Genomic DNA, 18916 nt, shown 5'->3' on the forward strand with positions numbered 1-18916 from the left:
TACACAGACAATCTCTAAATAATTTAAAAGCCCAATTTGTTGTTCAATATTGTTTTAGGCTTTATATTGCAAAAGTTAAATGGTAATGACTATTAGGCTCTGTGGCGTTATAGTTTGCTTGAGTTTTCACTGATTTTATTTAAATTCATTTTGGGATAGTTATTTCCTTTGCTATAAATCTTTATGAATAAAAATAAACAATAAACAACAATTCAAGAGTCTGTACATTGTTATAATATGCTATGTTACAAAGGTGTAGGTTACACAGGCAATCTATATTATTAAATAACTGCATATGGATTAAAAACAACACTCAGATTTATGCATGAATTTATACATTTCTATTTTCTACACTGCAGGGTTAGCTGATGTTTATTCAGATAAATAATACAAAGAATAAATAAACAGTAAGTTGATGAATAAAATAAAATAAAAAGTAAGTAGATAAACAAGAGAAAGAAAGAAAGAAAGAAAGAAAGAAAGAAAGAAAGAAAGAAAGAAAGAAAGAAAGAAAGAAAGAAAGAAAGAATGATTTTCCCTAATGAAGTTTAAAGCATTAACCAACTCTTTATTAAAACATTTAGTGTTATGGAAAAGAACCATAATGACAGATATTCACACATTTATAGTCTGTAGGAAATAAAAAGCTATAATGCATCACATGAAAGTAAAAGTAAAAAAACTGTAAGGACGGTTGAGAATGAACTCATTTCTGTATCCAATAAAGCGGTCATGTCACGGTACAAAAACGAAAGACTCGAACCCGAAGACTCGAAAGGTGAACTAATCTTTTCTGTTTACTGATCTTATGCGATGTTGCGCATGCGCGGTGAACACAAAATGAACAAATCACTCCCCGAGACGACTCGATGTTCTCGAGTCATGGGAAAGATTCGTTCAAAATGAACGACACATCGCTAGTCTTAAGCAAGTGAGAAGATGGGCGATTCCACACAGCTACATGTAATCCATATCAATGTATACGTTAGTTAGATGCCCTTATTGTCCAAGGAATCAGGTATAATATGTCTAAAATGGTTGTTAAATGACCCCAGATGTTTTGTGTAGGTGTGGAGGACATGGTGCTTTCTAGAGGAGCAGAGTGCTGGGGTTGTGCTTACAGAGACTGAGTGGATGCTGTGACCACAGGCACAGTTTAGGACACACACTGACCCAAACTCCCCATCCTGAGACTTTGGAAGAGATCTGTATTTATTAGTTTTAAACTATGTGCAGCAAATTGTGGAAAAAATGTGTTTTAATTACGTTTATAGCATCATTTTGCAATGCATTTAACCCTAAATCCTTCTGCAGCTTTTATGGTGGCATGCAACTCCATAATGATGTTGATCTGTCTCTAACACACAGACATAAATAAAGAGTCTAGAAATCATTTCTAATTTAAAGAGTTGTTTTGAGCTTGACTCTGACAAGAAGCCATTGTTAATATGAATAAACAGCTCTCTCTCTCTCTCTCTCTCTCTCTCTCTCTCTGGCCTTAATATGAAACAGTAACACTCACCGCTTTAATAAAACTTTATTTTCTTTCTTTCTTTTTTTCAACATAGGACAGAACTAGCAGTAACAGCCCTTGACACAGAATTACAAAAACTTAAAAAAAACTTATTATAAATGATAAAACTACTGCAATGGGCAGAAACAGAAGTGCAGAGTCAAATACTTTAAAAACATTATGCAAAAAAAACAAACCAACAACTGTATTTTATATATCAAACATGTAGATCTTGTATAAGCAAGAACACTGCTGTAATGGCAGCCCTGAACATTCAGACTAAAGCTTTTATCTTTCCTGGTTTCTGGAATGGCCATGTCCTGATTAGTGCATGTGTCCGTCTCTGATCCTGCAGCCCCTGACCCTGTATCTGACTGACCTGACCCTGTATCTGAGCCTGAATCTGACTGACCAGACCCTGTATCTGACTGACCTCAGCCTGTATCTGATCCTGTATCTGACTGACCTGAGCGTGTATCTGACGCTGTATCTGACTGACCTGAGCCTGTATCTGACCCTGTATCTGACTGACCTGAGCCTGTATTTGACCCTGTATCTGGCTGACCTGAACCTGTGGACATGGTGATACAGGACTCTGATTAAGAGTCTGGGTTAATACAGAGATCAGAGTAAACACAAAGTGAATGACATTACTTTAAAGCTCTACATTTCATCATGATGAAACTGAACACATGAGCTTAGTGCTGTTAGCGCACTACTCTACTGTTTGAGCAACAATAATGTTATGCTATGATGCTAATGATTGTACAATGATACACTTGTCCAGTTCATTAAAATACTCTTTAGCATAATAACAGGAAGTTTGACACGATACTACAATAGACACACATTTAAGAAACGGATTAATTAAATCTTCTCACTTGATTAAGACAGGTTCAAACACTAACCGGCAGAGTAGCGCGTCAGCGACGTCACTTTACTGATAGGCTGTGATAGGGCAGTAGGTTGAGCAGTGGACCAATGGGGACTTTTATCCCGCCCCCTAATCTGCATAAAATTCTACGCGTGATTTTTGGAATAACAAACACTAGCATGCTGGAAAGAACAAACTAGCATCCTTGTGATTCACGTGTTTTATTTATTTTTACGAGTACGATATTTATGGTGCGGATTTGACGCTATATAAAACATTCAGGGCTGGATTAAAGTCTTTCCGGTCTCGAGACCTATTGATAAGGATTAGCCCTAGCCACGCCCCTGGTTACCATGGAAATGTTCTGACGTTACAGAATCAGAACAGTGACGTGGGACTGCTGAAGGGTTGATCATTTCTACTTTGGAGACGGTTCACACTTTCAGACTGAGGTAAGAGAGATTTTTTGTGTCTTCAAACTGACAAGTGTTTAAAATTCTAATTTAATGATCTAAATGAAAACATTATCCATTTAGTCAAAGTAGCTCTTAAAGGAAAACAGGTTGGAGAGTCCTGTTCTATAAAGTTCTGCTGTTGTTGTGTAGATTTGTAGCAGTTCAGTGAAGATGATGGCAACAAAGGTGATGAGAAAACACGTTAAGGTTTTTGTTCTAGTTCTCCTTTTTTATTATCGTCCTTTTAACACGTAGTTTCTCCCTAATACTAATTTAGCTAACATTAGCTAGTTCAGGCCAGCTACACACGAGCTAGTAGCAGAGACTGCGCCTTGTGCACTAGAAATGTACAGATTTCTGCTTCCTAAAGATACTGTGACAGACACTAATGTTAGTGGATCGATCCCTGATTCTCGTCCGGCACCAAGACCGTGCTTCTGCTCCCCATGTAGGGTTTTAGTCCTGCATATGCCATGAGAAAGACGGTGTATTTCTGACAGAGGGGTTACTGACCGGACAGCGGCACGAGCGCGAGACCGTGAGCTGCAAAAGCACGTGCCGTGTCCGGTGTGCACATGCATGACATTTAGCAAGAGTTTGTCCAAAAAAGCTGGAGATTAATGATCTGATCAAATCTATTAGTTCAGAAAGCTCCTGTATTGATTGGGTGTACTTCTGTCATGTTGTTGTAGTTTGTACATTTAGACTTCACAACCTTTAGTTCTGATCAGTTTTAATAGCAGCGATTATTAGTTAATAATTAGTTAATTGATTATTAGTGTCTAGTTAGGGGTTTATTCACTGCTATTCAGGTGTTATTTACCAGCTGTGACTGAGGTCATGTGACTGACGGCGTGTGACTGAGGTCATGTGACTGACGGCGTGTGACTGACGTCATGTGACTGAGGGCGTGTTAGGACATGTGACTGAGGGCGTGTTAGGGCATGTTTCTACTTTGGAGACGACCACAGAGATCTGGGTTTGGTCCCTGCTTCCAGCGAAGTCTCCTGATTATTACACACACAATGTTAGTTATATGAATGTGATTTCTATTTCTATGCTCTGTTGCAATCATATGCACAGGCTGTGAACACACTGTGCATTGTACACTGTCTGTGCATATGACATGACATTCATCCTGTGAATCACATTTATACCTGTGCACTGTTATACATGATCACACTGTAACACACATTTTAAGACACATTGAGGCCATTTCTGTCAAAAATGAACACACTTAAATTAATACACTAGCCTTCAAAATAAGGAATGTACAAAACAGAAAAGAAATATATAAAAGGTGGACACTTTATAGCCTTGCTAAGGCCATAATAATATATATAGTGGGGTCCAAATGCCATTTTTTTTAATTTAATACATTAATTTGTTTTACAGATTATATTATTTGACAACAACCTGAAGTCAAATCTTTGAAATTTATGCTTTCTGAGTTTCTAGCATTTAGCATGTTGCCTTTTTTGCTTTAAATGAGTGTGTGCATGTGAGCTGCATGGACACCACAAGTTTATGCAAAACCTTACAAGTCATTTTAGATCAAATGCATCAGTGTGTCACTTGAACACATGCTTCAGTAAAAAAGATCAGACATGAGGAAAATCTGACCTTTTAAATAGACACCTAGAAAGAGTACAGAATCTTAAATTAACTATTGTTTACTTTCTATATTTTAAATAGGAAAAAGTGCAGTTGAAGAAAAATCCCAGATTATTAATGTGGTCACAGAATTTGTTGTTTTACCCGAGTTGGTTTCTTCAAGTCTTTTGTTTTGCGGTGATTGAATGAATCTGACATTTGACAAATTCAGACTTTCAGCATGTGAAATGTTAAAAAAACCTGTGAGGGTGGACTAATGTAAATTTTGTTTGTCCAAAATTAAGAGATGACTAGAGCACAAGCCTCCATTTAAGAATATTGAGGATTAATATTATTATAATTATTATATATATTATAAAATTGTCGTCTAGATACTTGTCATGAAAACCAGTCGGGAGTTTGTGAGAATGATGTCTAATGTCACGCGCTTTGATGCCTTTTTGTAACATTGCTAATGAATAAATGGCATATTTTATACGCCAATCGCATTAGCAGCTAATCGCTAATGCTAATCGCTAGCTTGGTCTGTGCCATTACTAAGCCTGTGATTGGTACAAATAATTGATAAGTGGTATTGGAAAAATAATTGGTTTTGAATTAAAATGAATTAACCACAACTTCTTGGAAGCCGTACGAGATATTGGGCTACTTTTCTTGCCGAAAGCCCGGTGAGTGTATAGCATGTTCACTTTTAGCTCGTAGCTGTGGCTAATATGCTAACAAGAAATGACACCACACTTGATATTGTTGTCTAGATACTTGTCATGAAAACCAGTCGGGAGTTTGTGAGAATGATGTCTAATGTCACGCGCTTTGGTGCCTTTTTGTAATATTGCTAATGAATAAATGACATATTCTATGCGCCAATAGCATTAGCGCTAGCAGCTAATGCTAATCGCTAATGCCAATAGCTAGCTTGGTCCTGTTGACTGAAACTTTCTGTTGGTGTTGACTTGTTAGTTCAATTATTATCTTGATGTGTGGTTTGCGGGCATTCCAGTTTCGGGGTGCAGCTAAATATATATTTTTTTATTTTTTACTTTTGGGTACTGATGGACGGACAAGCAGAGAGTCGAGCTGCTTCTTTTTCTTCTTCTTGTTTAATGGCGAATAACTCCTTAGGATCATTATCGCCACCTACTGTACTGGATGTGAAGTAAGTTGACATAGGTGATGAGTCTGAAATTTGAGAAGGGGATATTTTGGTGGATGTTCCGTTTTCCTTCCAATCTATGGCGCACTCAGTTCACATGCTCATGCTAGCGCTGCGTGTTTAGCTCCTCTAACACTCACAATTAGCTCTTCATGCCCCAGATTAGGTAGAATACTCCCATCCACACATATTATCATCTAGATCCTAAACCTGAGTCATAAATATATACTGTATTTAATCAGTGCTCTGTATACCTGTTCACGTTGTCTTTCCCCACTTCACTCTCATGGTGGAAGTGAGACTCAGATGGTGTCTTCATGCTTCTGATTCACTGAAGACTCCTGGTTTATGTCATCTGTAGTGGGCAGGGCAGGGGTCCTTGATCTCCACGATTGAGAACCCTGTGCTAAAATCAGGATGTGAACAAAACATTTCCTCTAAGGTACATAGTCTCAAGGTCAGCTTGCAAACCTAAAAGCCATACAGATGGCAGTGAAGGTAGTCACAGTAAGCTCCCTGTTTTACAGTTGTTCATGTTAAACAGCATTTTCTCAGGTTCTCCCAATGCATGTCGCACTACTCTGTGGTTGTTGTTTTGTTAAATCTGGTATTTACTTTATTTCATGTTGTGTAAATTCAGGACCAAGTGCATTTTGGAAGAACTGACTGTTCATGAGTGTGTGCATATAATAAAAAATCTCCTTCCTTTTATTCTTGTGCTGGGTGAAGTTGCATTTCAAAATGCATAATTACACAATTCATATTTTACCTGTAATGCATAGGAAATGCCTAGTTCCTGACCAGAAAATGGGAGTAAATGTAACTTTCAAATGTGACTAGTACATTTAGAAAAACAAAGTAGGGTCCACTCAAAGTTAAGTAATATGGAAGCTTTAAAAAAAATTAGGTTTAAGTTTCAATAAAAAAACACTTTTAAAACTCTCAAAGTTAAGTAGAGCAAACCCAAAATAATGACTAAGGAAATGCAGAAATTTAGAGCAAGAAGTATTTCTTACATATAGAAAATTAAGTAATAAATACAAAGACTAGTCTTACTTGAACTACATAATTATTTTTATTAGGTAGATCAGGCTGAATATTTTTATCAGAGCAGACTGGTTAAAAAATAATTTAAAAAATAATAGTAATAATAATATAGCCACCTTCAGAAAATGTGGATTCAAACACATTTCTTATTCTTCTTTAAGCAGAAGCATTCCTTCCGCCCATGGCTACAGGGGTGGCGGTTGACCACGGGGCCTTAAGCCGAGACCATTCAAGGTCAGTGACCGGCCGCGAGCCAAGGCCGAGCTCCCTCCTTCCTTGGGAATGGTTAGATGTCTCCTGTAGAGCTGGTGAAGCGGAAGGCGTGTTAGTCGCACGGCAGACCATTTGTAGTGCCCGTGCCAGGCTTCCTCCTTGTCTGGCCGAATGACTTGGTCATCTTCTTACCACGCATGCGTAACCCCACCGCCGCCCTCAGGTAGCGTGGGATTTGAGTGGTGTAAGGCAACCATGCCTTCTGTCTATGCCCTTAAGGAAAAAGCTCTACCGCTTTCTAAAGAAGTTTGCCTCACCGGTCTGGACGTGGTGCGCAGTCATGCCGACAAAAACCTGCTCACTCACACATACAGGAGAGCCCTGGCAGAGGTGCCGAAATAGCTCAGTTGGGAGAGTGTTAGACTGAAGATCTAAAGGTCCCTGGTTCGATCCCGGGTTTCGGCAGCTGGAGGTAGTGTAGTCCACCAGCACAGTTGCGCAACTTATGCCTCAGACTTGAAAACAGCAAAACGTGGAAATAGTGCAGGATAAAGGTCTGAAAGCCCCTGAAAGGTAAAAGGTCTGAAAGCCCCCTGGTCTGAGACGAGAGCAGAAAAACTCGCATGCTACAGAACTCTTAGGTTCTTGTTGAACGCTTAGCCTGCACCCTTCAGTTTACGTGACCGCATGCCTCAATACCTGCCTACAAATCATTGAAAGGTAGCCTCCTAGCCTGCACGCCATTAGAAAACCCCTGCTTTTGACAAGGCTCCTTGGAAGCGCTGCCACCTGACGAGGTGGCCGAGAGGTTAAGGCGATGGACTGCTAATCCATTGTGCTCTGCACGCGTGGGTTTGAGTCCCACCCTCGTCGTGCGTGTGCTTCGCCTTTACCGCTATGCGCCACACAGCGGCAACTGAATGCTCCCCCAGACAGTCGTGCAGCATGAAAACAACAGTGATCCGACTACTTTGAAAATCGTGCAGTGTGAACTCGGCATAAGTGTTTCACAACCTTGGGCTGCATTCCCATGCTGGTTGGACACACATGCTGTAACATATATGCACACACATATGAGCAAGCCACCTCAACAGGAGGTGGAGGATATGGACCGCCAGTCCACGTTTCAAAATTAAGCTCTACCCCACCCCACAACTTCAGGCCCAGTATAGAACACACACACACACGTATACATAAAATGTTTTTCCCCATGTTATGAGACTAATTTAATGTAATGCTTTCTTTCCGCTTCCAGGAATCAAAAACGAAAACAAACTGGAAAAATAAAGAAAACTGAAGAGCTGACTAAGAAGCAACATGAAAAGAAAAAAAGACAGTGGTCAGTTATTTTTTAGTGCCATGGTAAAATGCTTCATGTTTTTTAGGTAAACGTTGAAATGTTGTCCTGTTTATTCCTGTTTTAATGTTTTTCTTAATTTTTTTTATTTTTGGCTTTTGTATTTTTGAAGCACTGGACAATAAAACTGTTTTGAACTTGAATGCATGATTGTGTAAATATTATCTGTTTCTTTCTGCATTATCTCAGACTAGTATACAAGGCTCAGTATAAATCTCAGACTAGTATACTTATTATCATTACCCAAATAATTAACCTCATTACCGAAACCTATATATCATTACCGAAACTCATGATTATTAGATGTTAATTTAATTAATAGAGATATAGTACTTTGATTTTAAATGCATGTGCAGAATCTTAAAATGATGTTCTCTCAGGTTTGTCACATCATTTTGAAAAAATGTCAGGTGTCTTCAAAATATAAAGAAAAAATATTTGTAAATTGTGGACGGTGTTGCGGTAATGAGAGAAATCAGTTAAAATTTAAAAAACTGTTAAATTAAAAATAAATATTATTTCAGAACTTGAAGTAACTGTGCATGACTATTAATAATCCATTTTTAAAACTGTGAATTTTAAATTTTAAAGAAATTTAAATATTGTGAAAAAGTTCAATATTGGAGACTCATGGTGTCGCACTCTAATCAGCTAATTAACTTAAAATACCTGCAAAGGTTTCCTGAGCCTTTAAATGTCTCTCAGTCTGGTCCAGTAGGCTACACAGTCATGGGGAAGACTGCTGACTTGACAGACATCCAGAAGACGGTCATTGAGACCCTGCACATGGAGGGTAAGACACAAAAGGTCATTGCTGAAGAAGCTGGATGTTCACAGAGTGCTGTGTCCAAGCACGTTAATAAAATTTTAATGGAAAGAAAGTGTGATAGAAAAGGTGCAGAAACAACAGGGATAACCGCAGCCTTGAGAGGATTGTGAAACGAAGCCCCTTCAAGAATCTGGGGGAGATTCACAAGGAGTGGACTGCAGCTGGAGTCAGTCGCATTCCTTGTGTCAAGCCAGTCCTGAACCAGAGACGATATCAGAGGTGTCTTACCTGGGCTAAGGACAAAAAGGACTGGACTGTTGCTCTGTGGGCCAAAGTCCTCTTTTCAGATGAAAATAAATTTTCCATTTCATTTGGAAATCAAGATCCCAGACTTTGAAGGAAGAGAGGAGGGGCAAAAAATCCAAAGTTGCTTGAGGTCCAGTGTAAAGTTTGGGGAGTGGTTTGGGGAGCCGTATCATCTGCTGGTGTTGGTCCACTGTGTTTTATCAGGTCCACAGTCATCTACCAGGAGGTTTTAGAGCACTTCATGCTTCATTCTGCTGACCAGCTTTATGGAGATGCTGATTTCATTTTCCAGCAGGACTTGGCACCTGCCCACACTGCCAAAAGTACTAATATCTGGTTTAAGGACCATGGTGTCCATGTGCTTGATTGGCCAGCAAACCCTGTGAAATCCCATAGAAATCCCATAGAGAATCAATGGGGTACTGTGAAGAGGAAGATGCGAGACACCAGACCCAACAACGCAGAAGAGCTGAAGGACGCTATCAGAGCAACCTGGGCTTCCATAACACCTCAGCAGTGCCACAGACTGACCGTCTCCATGCCACGCCGCATTGCTGCAGTAATTCATGCAAAGGGAACTCCGACCAAGTATTGAGTGCTGTACATGTTCATACTTTTCAGTAGTCCAACATTTCTGTGTTGAAAATCATTTTTTTAATTAGCTTTTTATTGGTGTAATATTCTAGTTTTCTGAATTTTGGGTTTTCATTAGATGCAAGCCATAATCATCAAAATTAAAAAAAATTAAACACTTAAAATATATAAAAAATATATCAGTCTGTGTGTAATGAATCTATATACTATAGAGTTTCACTTGTTGAATTGAATTACTGAAATAAATCAACTTTTCGATGATATTCTAATTTATTCAAATACACCTGTGTATATATGGTGGGGGGGGAACAAAATCTCTGCTGCCCTCTAGTGGACAACTCTGAACATAACCATGACGACCACGATTTGACCAAGCAGGAGTAAAATAAAAATATATAAAGGCTAAAAATATACATTATAGAAATATAACATACATATAATAATAAAAATGCTTTTTATTACAAAAGTACAGCTTTTGTATAAATATATAATCACTGCCCGATGCCTGTGGGTCATTATACACAGAATCGAACTGAGCAATTATTTTCTTTACCCGTGTCACGAAAACTGAAGGACATCATAGTATGGGTTTTTAAACTGTGGTCAGCCCTGAATAGGGGACAATGTCATTTATTTGTTGCTGCTGTTTCTTCTTCTTCTGGTGTCCTTATCCATGAGAGACAGAGAGAGAGAAAGAGAGAGACTTTGACTTTTACAATCCTTTTATTTACACATAAGTCACATAATATGTGGTAAAATCAGGGTGACTCAGTAATTCAATAAATACATTTTAAAATATTTCAATAAATTAAGTTAAGACATCAGCGAATGGTGGATTTAGTTTAGCTCTGGTGCAAAGCAGGGTTTCTCTTCTGCTACAGAGCACAGAGCATTAGCATGACACCACACTGTCTCAAACATCTTCACATCATTCATCTTTCTGTAGAAATTAAAATCAATTAAAATTCTTGATTTAACAAGTCTGAGGAAAATTCTCTTTGCATCAGTCTGTGTTTTGTGCAAACACAGGTATATCGCCATTTTTGCCTGACCAAATATAAAACTGATCAACTGGCATTTGAAACTGTTCCTCCTGACGTACTTAAAACATACTGAGAGAGAGACAGAGAAAAAGATCTTTATGCGGTGGGTATGAGAACCCTGATTTGGCTGATGTGATAATTATAGCATCATTACAGATAATACAGTCTATCTGTGTAAACTGTGTGTGACGGATAAAAAGTGCAGCTTTGTTCCAGAGCTACAGTATCCTATAGTAATGTTGTAAATGCTTGATTCTGATTGGTCAGATTCATTCGTTAATAAAAAGGGTGTGGCTGGTGATATGTTGAAGCTTTTCATGAGGAAATGTGTAATATATTTGGAAGGAGTCTCCAGTTTTAGTGTTTTTCTAATAAGGTTTGTTTGTGTTATTTTCAGTAACAGGATATGTTTTAGATTTTGGTCTAAAACTTTAAGAGCAAAAAATCAAGAGTTTGGTGAGATCATGATCCTTTATAACTGGAATAATGTGGATAATTTGCTTCGGTGATGTTCCACAATATTGGATGCAACTCAACAACAACAACAACAAAAGATGTTCATTAATTAGTAAAAAATTCTACACCAATTAGCCATAACATTATGACCACCTGCCTAATATTGTTTTGGTCATCCTTTTGCTGCCAAAACAGCCCTGACCTGTCAAGGCATGGACTCTACTAGATCCCTGAAGGTGTGCTGTGGTATCTGGCACCAAGATGTTAGCAGCAGATCCTTTAAAGGAGAAGTTCACTTCCAGAACAAAAATCTACTGATAATTTCCTCACCCCCTGGTCATCCAAGATGTTCATGTCTTTCTTTCTTCATTAAAGAAATGATGTTTTTTTAAGAAAACATTTCAGATTTTTCTCCATATAGTGACCTTCAATGGTGTCCTGGAGTTTGACCTTCCAAAATGCAGTTTAAATGCAGCTTGAAAGAGTAGTGTTTACGTTAGGTTAATATCTATGCATTGAAAATATAGTCAGTGAATGTTTTTTGGGGATTATTTGCAGCTCAGCCTCTTTCCTGTCCAGGCCTATACAGTGTTTCTATATTAATATTAAAAGCCATTTTGAATTGGATTCATTATTGGGGTTTGGAACTTAACTGTTTAATGTTAACTGCTTACATGATGTCATGAGGTCATGTGACCAACTGGCATCATGTAGAATTCTGAATTCTGTTCAGAACATCACCTGACGACGTACATAGCAACCATCCTCAGACCACCTTTAGCTATCGACAGAGAAACAGTGCCCCTTGTGTAGCAGCGATTTTACAGCGTTTAGCAGCATTTCACCACTGAACTTCACCCTGAAGTATCAGAGGTGATACTTTCTAATAGATTCAGACCTGCAGGACACGTCCAATCTGTCCACATTTGCAGGGACAGGAAGACCGGCTCTCCTCTCGGATACGCGTACGTCAACTTTCGATAGCGAAAGTTGACGGTAAAACAAACCTTTTCTTTTTTCTACACTGTTTCTTACCTGTTTTTGCAGCAGATTTAAGGCTACATGTGTAACTTCTGTAGTATTTTATAGTTTTACTATATGGATATGGTCATGTTTTAAATGGTACTAAAAAGATATGAAAAGATATTTGGATGAGTTATATATAGACTATAATAGACTTTAATTAAAAATGAATGGTTTATTTCTGTTCCCTCAGCTGAGAGAGCCATTGACATGTTCAATTTTGAAATCCTCCTGGGGAGACCCATGCGTGTCATGTGGTCTAACTGGGAACCCACCGCCAAGCCCATCAAGGGAGGGAACATATTCATCAGGAACCTTGATTGGTCCATTGACTGCACCTCCCTGTTTGACACTTTCTCTGTGTTCGGGAGGATCGTGTCATGCAAGGTTCGAGCTTTGAGCTGTTATATATGAATATATATATATGAATAGCTGAATATCTGTGTTTCATGATTAGTGTGTTGTTGTGTGTTGACACGCTGTGTTTCTCCTGAAGGTTGTGGAATCAAAAGGTTTGGGTACGTTCAGTACGAGTCAGCGGAGGCGGCGGCGCTGGCCATCGAACGGCTGAACGGAAAACTCCTGAACGACCGGCAAGTGTAAGTCACGTGTAAATTAGTGTCTTTTTACCAGCCAGGGTTCAAATGTCAGGATTTCTTACATTCCTTTTTAAACTAATTGCATTCTTTTGCAACTCTTTATATTGTCGAAACAGAGATATGTTTGGTCTTATGAGGGTATTTCAGTCAACATCTGGTGGTAATTTTGCTGTCGAGGACATAACTTTTAACAGCAGGGTTTAGATTCTAAGTGCAGCTTCTCTGTTGTGTTACAGCACCATCGAGTACTTCAGGTCTTGGGAAGAGCGCAAGGTGGAGGTGTGCAGGGCCGAGGAGGCCAAGGTGGAGGTGCGCAGGGCCGAGGAGGCCAAGGTGGAGGCGCGCAAGGCTGAGGAGCCCAAGGTCGAGGCACGCAAATTTATCAAGAAGATTGACCTCACCATCCACAGAAAGTGCCTGCGTAGAGCCCCACCATTACTGTACAATGTACCACCAAAACTGTGCCAACCAGTGCTGCCTCCCTGTTTGAAAGGAGCACCCTTGAGACACCTTGCACAAAGGACACTGTCCAAAGCACCAAGGCATCTGCCTCAGAGGACATCAGCCAGATTGTCTACACTGCTGCCTCACAGATGGTCCAAGCCGCCGGGTCTCCTGCCCCAGTAAACAATGTGGAAGCTGTTGAAACTGCTGGCCCAGAGAACTCTGAGGAATCTGTTGAGACAGCTGCCTCAGAGGGATCTGTGGAAGCAGTGAAGACAGTGGCCTCAGATGACAGGGTGGAAGCAGTAGAGGCAACTGCACCAGTGGAAGCTACTGAGACAGCTGCCCCAGAGGAAACTCTGGAAGCTGTCTCAGAAATCAGAGTTCCGGCTCCACTTCAGGTCCAAAACACAACAAAAAGCACACACACACACAACAATAACAATATTCTGCATGCTTAATATTACATGCTAAAGATAGTGTATGATGGATTATGGTACTAATCTAATTGTGTGATAATTATATTGTGTAGTAATAATAATAATAATAATAATAATAATATCCTGTGTTCCCAGGATGTACCTAAATTTCCACCACCCCAGAAGAGGCTGACGATCTATATGTTAGAGTTAGCAGATTTAGATGACCAGATCATGATGGCCTGTGAATTTCACACACACACACACACACACACACACACTCATCCGGCTCGTATACACTCCTGCTCTCCAGCTTAGCATTTTATTCCACTTTTATCATCACATGTCCACTGAAAACATCTACAAACTCCTGCTTTCAACTGCATTTGTTTTTAGTACTTGATATCAGTTCATAGAGAGTCTGAGCCCCACCACCCATGCTACCTGATCAGATGCCTCTGTTTCTGTTCTCTCTCGCTCTTTCACACACCTCACACACTTTCTCTCTCTCTTTGCAGATGATTACTTGCTTCCACTGGTAGCAGAAATCCATTTCTAGATTTCTAAAATTTCAAGATCATGAACATGATTAGTGATCCCGAGCATTTGCAAGCCAAGGTAAGTGTACACACACACACACACACACACAGTCAAGAAATATACATTCACGCAACATGGCAAGTGTTTCATATCAGATTCATAAATATCTTTAACATGTTAGCTTTGGTCATTTGGAAAACAAAGCCCCACCTATCAGGAACAGCTGGACAGTTCCCTGCCAGGCCCAGAGAGGGCGCTGGCAGGTGAACCTTGGAAGCCTGCTTCTTTTGTGTGTCTTTTGTTATGCCCTTCCTATTGTTCCTATCCTGATTGTGTCACCTGTATCCCATTAGCCCTAATGTCTACCCCTATAAATAGGGATCCTTGTGTTTGTGTCCTTGTCCATGATTGTTATCTGTACCGTGGTTTCTGTTGGGGTTTTGTTTGCTAGGTTCCATGTCCAAGCTAAGGTCTAGGTTTTGTTTTTGTTTTTGTTTTGTTTAGTTAACCATGCCATGTCTAGTATTAATATTATCTAATATTAATACCTTTATTGTAATTCACTTCATTATTCACTAACATTGTTGTGTCACTTATACTGTCATTATTGTAAATATTAGACCTGATTGTCATTTTTATTTTCATTAAATTTTCAAAATCAACTTTGTGTATGTTTGTTTATTTCCAAGAACATTTAAATCTACTACTATAACCATCTAATAAATCTTATAATCTAATAAAAATAAAATAAAAATATACTAGTGAGGATAGATGGAAAGGCGGACAGACAGACAGATACTAGTGAGTATAGATGGAAAGGCGGACAGACAGACAGATACTAGTGAGTATAGATGGTGACATAATGAACTTAGTGCCTCCACAGGAGCAGTCTGACACTTTCACGGTTGGCAAAAGGCAAGCTGTCAAGAACAAAGACAACAAATCGCCTAAATTTATTGTAACTGCAGGTATAAATGAACTGCAACACTCAGGGTTTCATAAGATCATACCTTGTTCATGGGTACTATAGCCATCCTCACTTCTGATGCTGTGAGTGGATGGAGAAATGGCTTTGAAAAACCCATCAATCTCACTATTCCTATTGTGACTGTGACTATCCCCATGACTGTGTAGCCTACTGGACCAGACTGAGAGACATTTAAAGGCTCAGGAAACCTTTGCAGGTATTTTAAGTTAATTAGCTGATTAGAGTGCGACACCATGAGTCTCCAATATTGAACTTTTTCACAATATTTAAATTTTCTGAGATACTGAAGTTTGGGTTTTCATTAGCTGTAAGCCATAATCGTCCAAATTAAAAGAAATAAACACTTGAGATATATCAGTCTGTGTGTAATGGCTCTATATAATACAGCAGTTTCACTTGTTGAATTGAATTACTGAAATAAATCAACTTTGCACCTGTATATATATATATATATATATATATATATTAAGCCATTAGATATTTTTATTTTACTCTAATTGGTCATGCTTGGTCAAATCATGGTTGTCATGGTTAGAATTGGATCATTATAATTACTCCCTCATCATCATCATCATCATCAGTGGTGAGGAAGACGAGGAGAGAGAACACGTGCTATGTACAATCGAGGAAAACACGTGAGCTTCCTCCAGCAGTGTGTATGTTCACATGTGAGCAGTGTAACACTTCAGTTCAGGTTCGTGATGCGGTGTGTCGTACCGAGACGCAGAGGTTCCACTCTTGAGAGAACTTGCTGTCGGGGAAGTCATCCTGCAGCGTGAGCTCGGACCGAAAGGCGTCTCGATACTGACGGAAAGCCAGAGAACTCAACAGGTGACTCTGTCTGTGGGAAAAACGAGACTTCTCACACTTTTCCAAGAGCTCAAGAACGTCCTGGAATAAACAAACAGGAAAAAAATACAGAGATTTTATAAACATGCGGCGTTTTTTGGTGACAGGTATATTAAGTGTGTGTGTGTGTGTGTGTGTGTGTGTGTGTGTGTGTGTGTGTACATACTAGTCTGCAGGTGAGTCCCACCACAGCTACAGGAGCCTGAGCAGACTGAGAAACATCCAGCAGGTTGTACAGCAGCGTCTGGTTCTTATGATGAGCAAACAGATCAAACTCTTCCAGGATGAAGAACACTGGCTGACTGCTGCTTTTATCACCTGCAGACAGACAGACAGGGAGGAAGACAGACAGGTAGACAGGCAGATAGACGGGCAGTCAGATAGGCAGGCATGTGGGCAGGCAGGTAGGCAGAGAGGTAGGCAGGCAGACAAACAGAGAAACAGACAGATAGGTAGGCATACAGACAGCCAGGTAGTCAGACAGACAGGCAGACAGGTAGGAAGACAGACAGACAGACAGGTAGGCAAACAGGAAGACAGGCAGGCAAGAAGGCAGACAGGAGGGAAGATAGACAGACAGGTGGGCAGACAGACAGGCAGGCAGGCAGGAAGACAGACAGAAAAACAGTTAGACAGGCAGGTGCACAGACAGGCAGACAGACAGACAAACAGGTAGGCAGGCAGGAAGACAGACAGAAAGGAAGACAGCCAAGAAGGAAGACAGACAGACAGACAGACAGGTAGGCAGGCAGGCAGGCAGACAGACAGGTGCACAGACAGGCAGGCAGGCAAGAAGACAGACAAACAGGTAGGTAGGTAGGCAGGCAGACAGACAGGTGCACAGACAGGCAGGCAGGGAAGAAGACAGACAGGCAGGTAGGCAGGCAGGAAGACAGGCAGGCAAGAAGGCAGACAGGCAGGAAGAAAGAAAGGAAGGAAGACAGGCAAACAGGTAATGGCAGACAGACAGACAGACAGGCAGGAAGATAGACAGACAGGTGGGCAGACAGACAGAAAGACAGACAGGTAGGCAGACAGGCAGACAGACAAGAAGACAGGCAGGCAGACAGACAGGAAGGCAGGCAGGAAGACAGACAGAAAGACAGACAGGCAGGTGCACAGACAGGCAGACAGGAAGACAGACAGACAAACAGGTAGGCAGGCAGGAAGACAGACAGGAAGAAAGACAGGTAGGTAGGTAGGTAGGCAGACAGACAGACAGACAGACAGGTGCACAGACAGACAGGCAGGCAAGAAGACAGACAGACAGGTAGGTAGGCAGGCAGGCTGACAGACAGACAGACTGGGTTATCAGTTACAGTAATATCACTCCCAAGTTTCTCTCACATTCACTTCTTTTGAATCATGTGATGTTGCCGCTCCTGTAACGTCCCAGCTGTATACACGACTCGAGAATTCCAGGAATACTGGAACACACTCACCAACACTTTGTCTCCTACGACGTTCTCCAGTTGAAGCTGGCGTGTGATCTCTCTCAGAGCGATCCGGTCGTCCATCTGCAGCAGACCTGCACGAGACACGCGGCCATGAACGGAGCCGTGACTTAAACCAGCAGCCTCTTTTAAACACACGCTCTTTTACACAACACTCACTGCTCAGGTGAACCTGCAGGACATTCATCTTCACCTCCTGCAAGTCCAGCAGCTCTCTCAGAGCACAACGTAGCAGCTACACACACACACACACACACACACACACACACACAACAGCTTAGTGTAAAGTACATGTGTGTATCCTAACCTAACAGAAGTAGCACACAGACATCTTCGTACCATGGTTTTAACAGATCCACATGGACCGATGATATGCAAAGAGTTACTCTCACCGTGAACCGCTGTCCTCCTTAACAGCTCCAACAGGTGCCTAACACACACACACACACAGAATACATCATACACACACACACACACACACACACACACACAGAATACATCATACACCTTTACAAAATATAGGTCTTAGCAGACACCTCATATAAAGAGTGCATTCTGTTCTAAAAACCCACTTGTACTTCGATTCCAAGCCCATGGGTTTACCCTCAGCACTCTCTGGACCTTCAGACATCAGAAGAACAATTTTAAAACAAAGATTAGCATGCAGAGTGCAGACGACAGCGGATAGTACTTTAAAATCGATGTTTTTACAGCATACTCCAGCACTTCCTCTACAAACATTTACACACATATCTGGGTGATTCTCACGAAATCTTGGTTTTAAAAATTTCAAACATGAAAATTTTAAAAATGCTTAAATTAACGTTTTTTTTTAGACATTAGCAACAAAGTCTGGAGTGTTTGTGAACATTAATTTAAAAACTTTTACTTACCATTTAACACCTTTTTGAACATAATTTCCAAAAGTCCTAAAAAATCTCATTACTGCAACACTGTGAAAACATTAACACTGATAGAAAAGCAAATACATTTTCACAGTTTTAAAAATGGATTATTAATAGTCATGCACAGTTACTTCAAGTTCTGAAATAATATTTATTTTTAATTTAACAGTTTTTTAAATTTTGACTGATTTCTCTCATTACCGCAACACCGTCCACAATTTACAAACATTTTTTCTTTATATTTTGAAGAAACCTGACATTTTTTCAAAATGACGTGACAAACCTGAGAGAACATCATTTT

General features: G+C 40.1%; 1 protein-coding gene and 2 non-coding genes across 3 annotated transcripts; 2 read left to right on the plus strand and 1 right to left on the minus strand.

The window, feature by feature from the left end:
* Nucleotides 1-7261: 7261 nt before the first annotated feature.
* On the plus strand, nucleotides 7262-7334 carry trnaf-gaa (transfer RNA phenylalanine (anticodon GAA)). The gene has a single exon. It is a non-coding gene; the product is annotated as a tRNA-Phe (tRNA).
* Nucleotides 7335-7660: 326 nt separating this feature from the next.
* trnas-gcu (transfer RNA serine (anticodon GCU)) lies at nucleotides 7661-7742 on the plus strand. Its single transcript has one exon. It is a non-coding gene; the product is annotated as a tRNA-Ser (tRNA).
* Nucleotides 7743-15918: 8176 nt separating this feature from the next.
* Nucleotides 15919-18517, minus strand: LOC131350134 (origin recognition complex subunit 4-like). Its single transcript, XM_058385393.1, has 6 exons — nucleotides 18283-18517; nucleotides 18050-18140; nucleotides 17870-17945; nucleotides 17681-17784; nucleotides 16423-16605; nucleotides 15919-16298 (listed from the first exon to the last, which is right to left on the minus strand). The coding sequence occupies exons 1-6, from the start codon at nucleotides 18459-18461 to the stop codon at nucleotides 16098-16100; spliced, it is 834 nt and encodes a 277-aa protein (XP_058241376.1). The 5' UTR covers nucleotides 18462-18517; the 3' UTR covers nucleotides 15919-16097.
* Between the last annotated feature and the right edge of the window lie 399 nt (nucleotides 18518-18916).

The sequence above is a fragment of the Hemibagrus wyckioides genome, unplaced genomic scaffold, assembly GCF_019097595.1.
Source record: "Hemibagrus wyckioides isolate EC202008001 unplaced genomic scaffold, SWU_Hwy_1.0 Contig23, whole genome shotgun sequence".
NCBI classification, from domain to species: domain Eukaryota; kingdom Metazoa; phylum Chordata; class Actinopteri; order Siluriformes; family Bagridae; genus Hemibagrus; species Hemibagrus wyckioides.

Coding starts and splice junctions, on each gene's coding strand:
- LOC131350134 (XM_058385393.1), bottom strand. CDS start 18,461: ATGTGTGTAAATGTTTGTAGAGGAAGTGCTGGAGTATGCTGTAAAAAC. Junction 17,785..17,869: donor CCTGCAGGTTCACCTGAGCA/GTGAGTGTTGTG, acceptor TGTCTCGTGCAG/GTCTGCTGCAGATGGACGAC. Junction 16,606..17,680: donor TGGTGAGTGTGTTCCAGTAT/TCCTGGAATTCT, acceptor CCTGTCTACCTG/TCTGTCTTCCTCCCTGTCTG.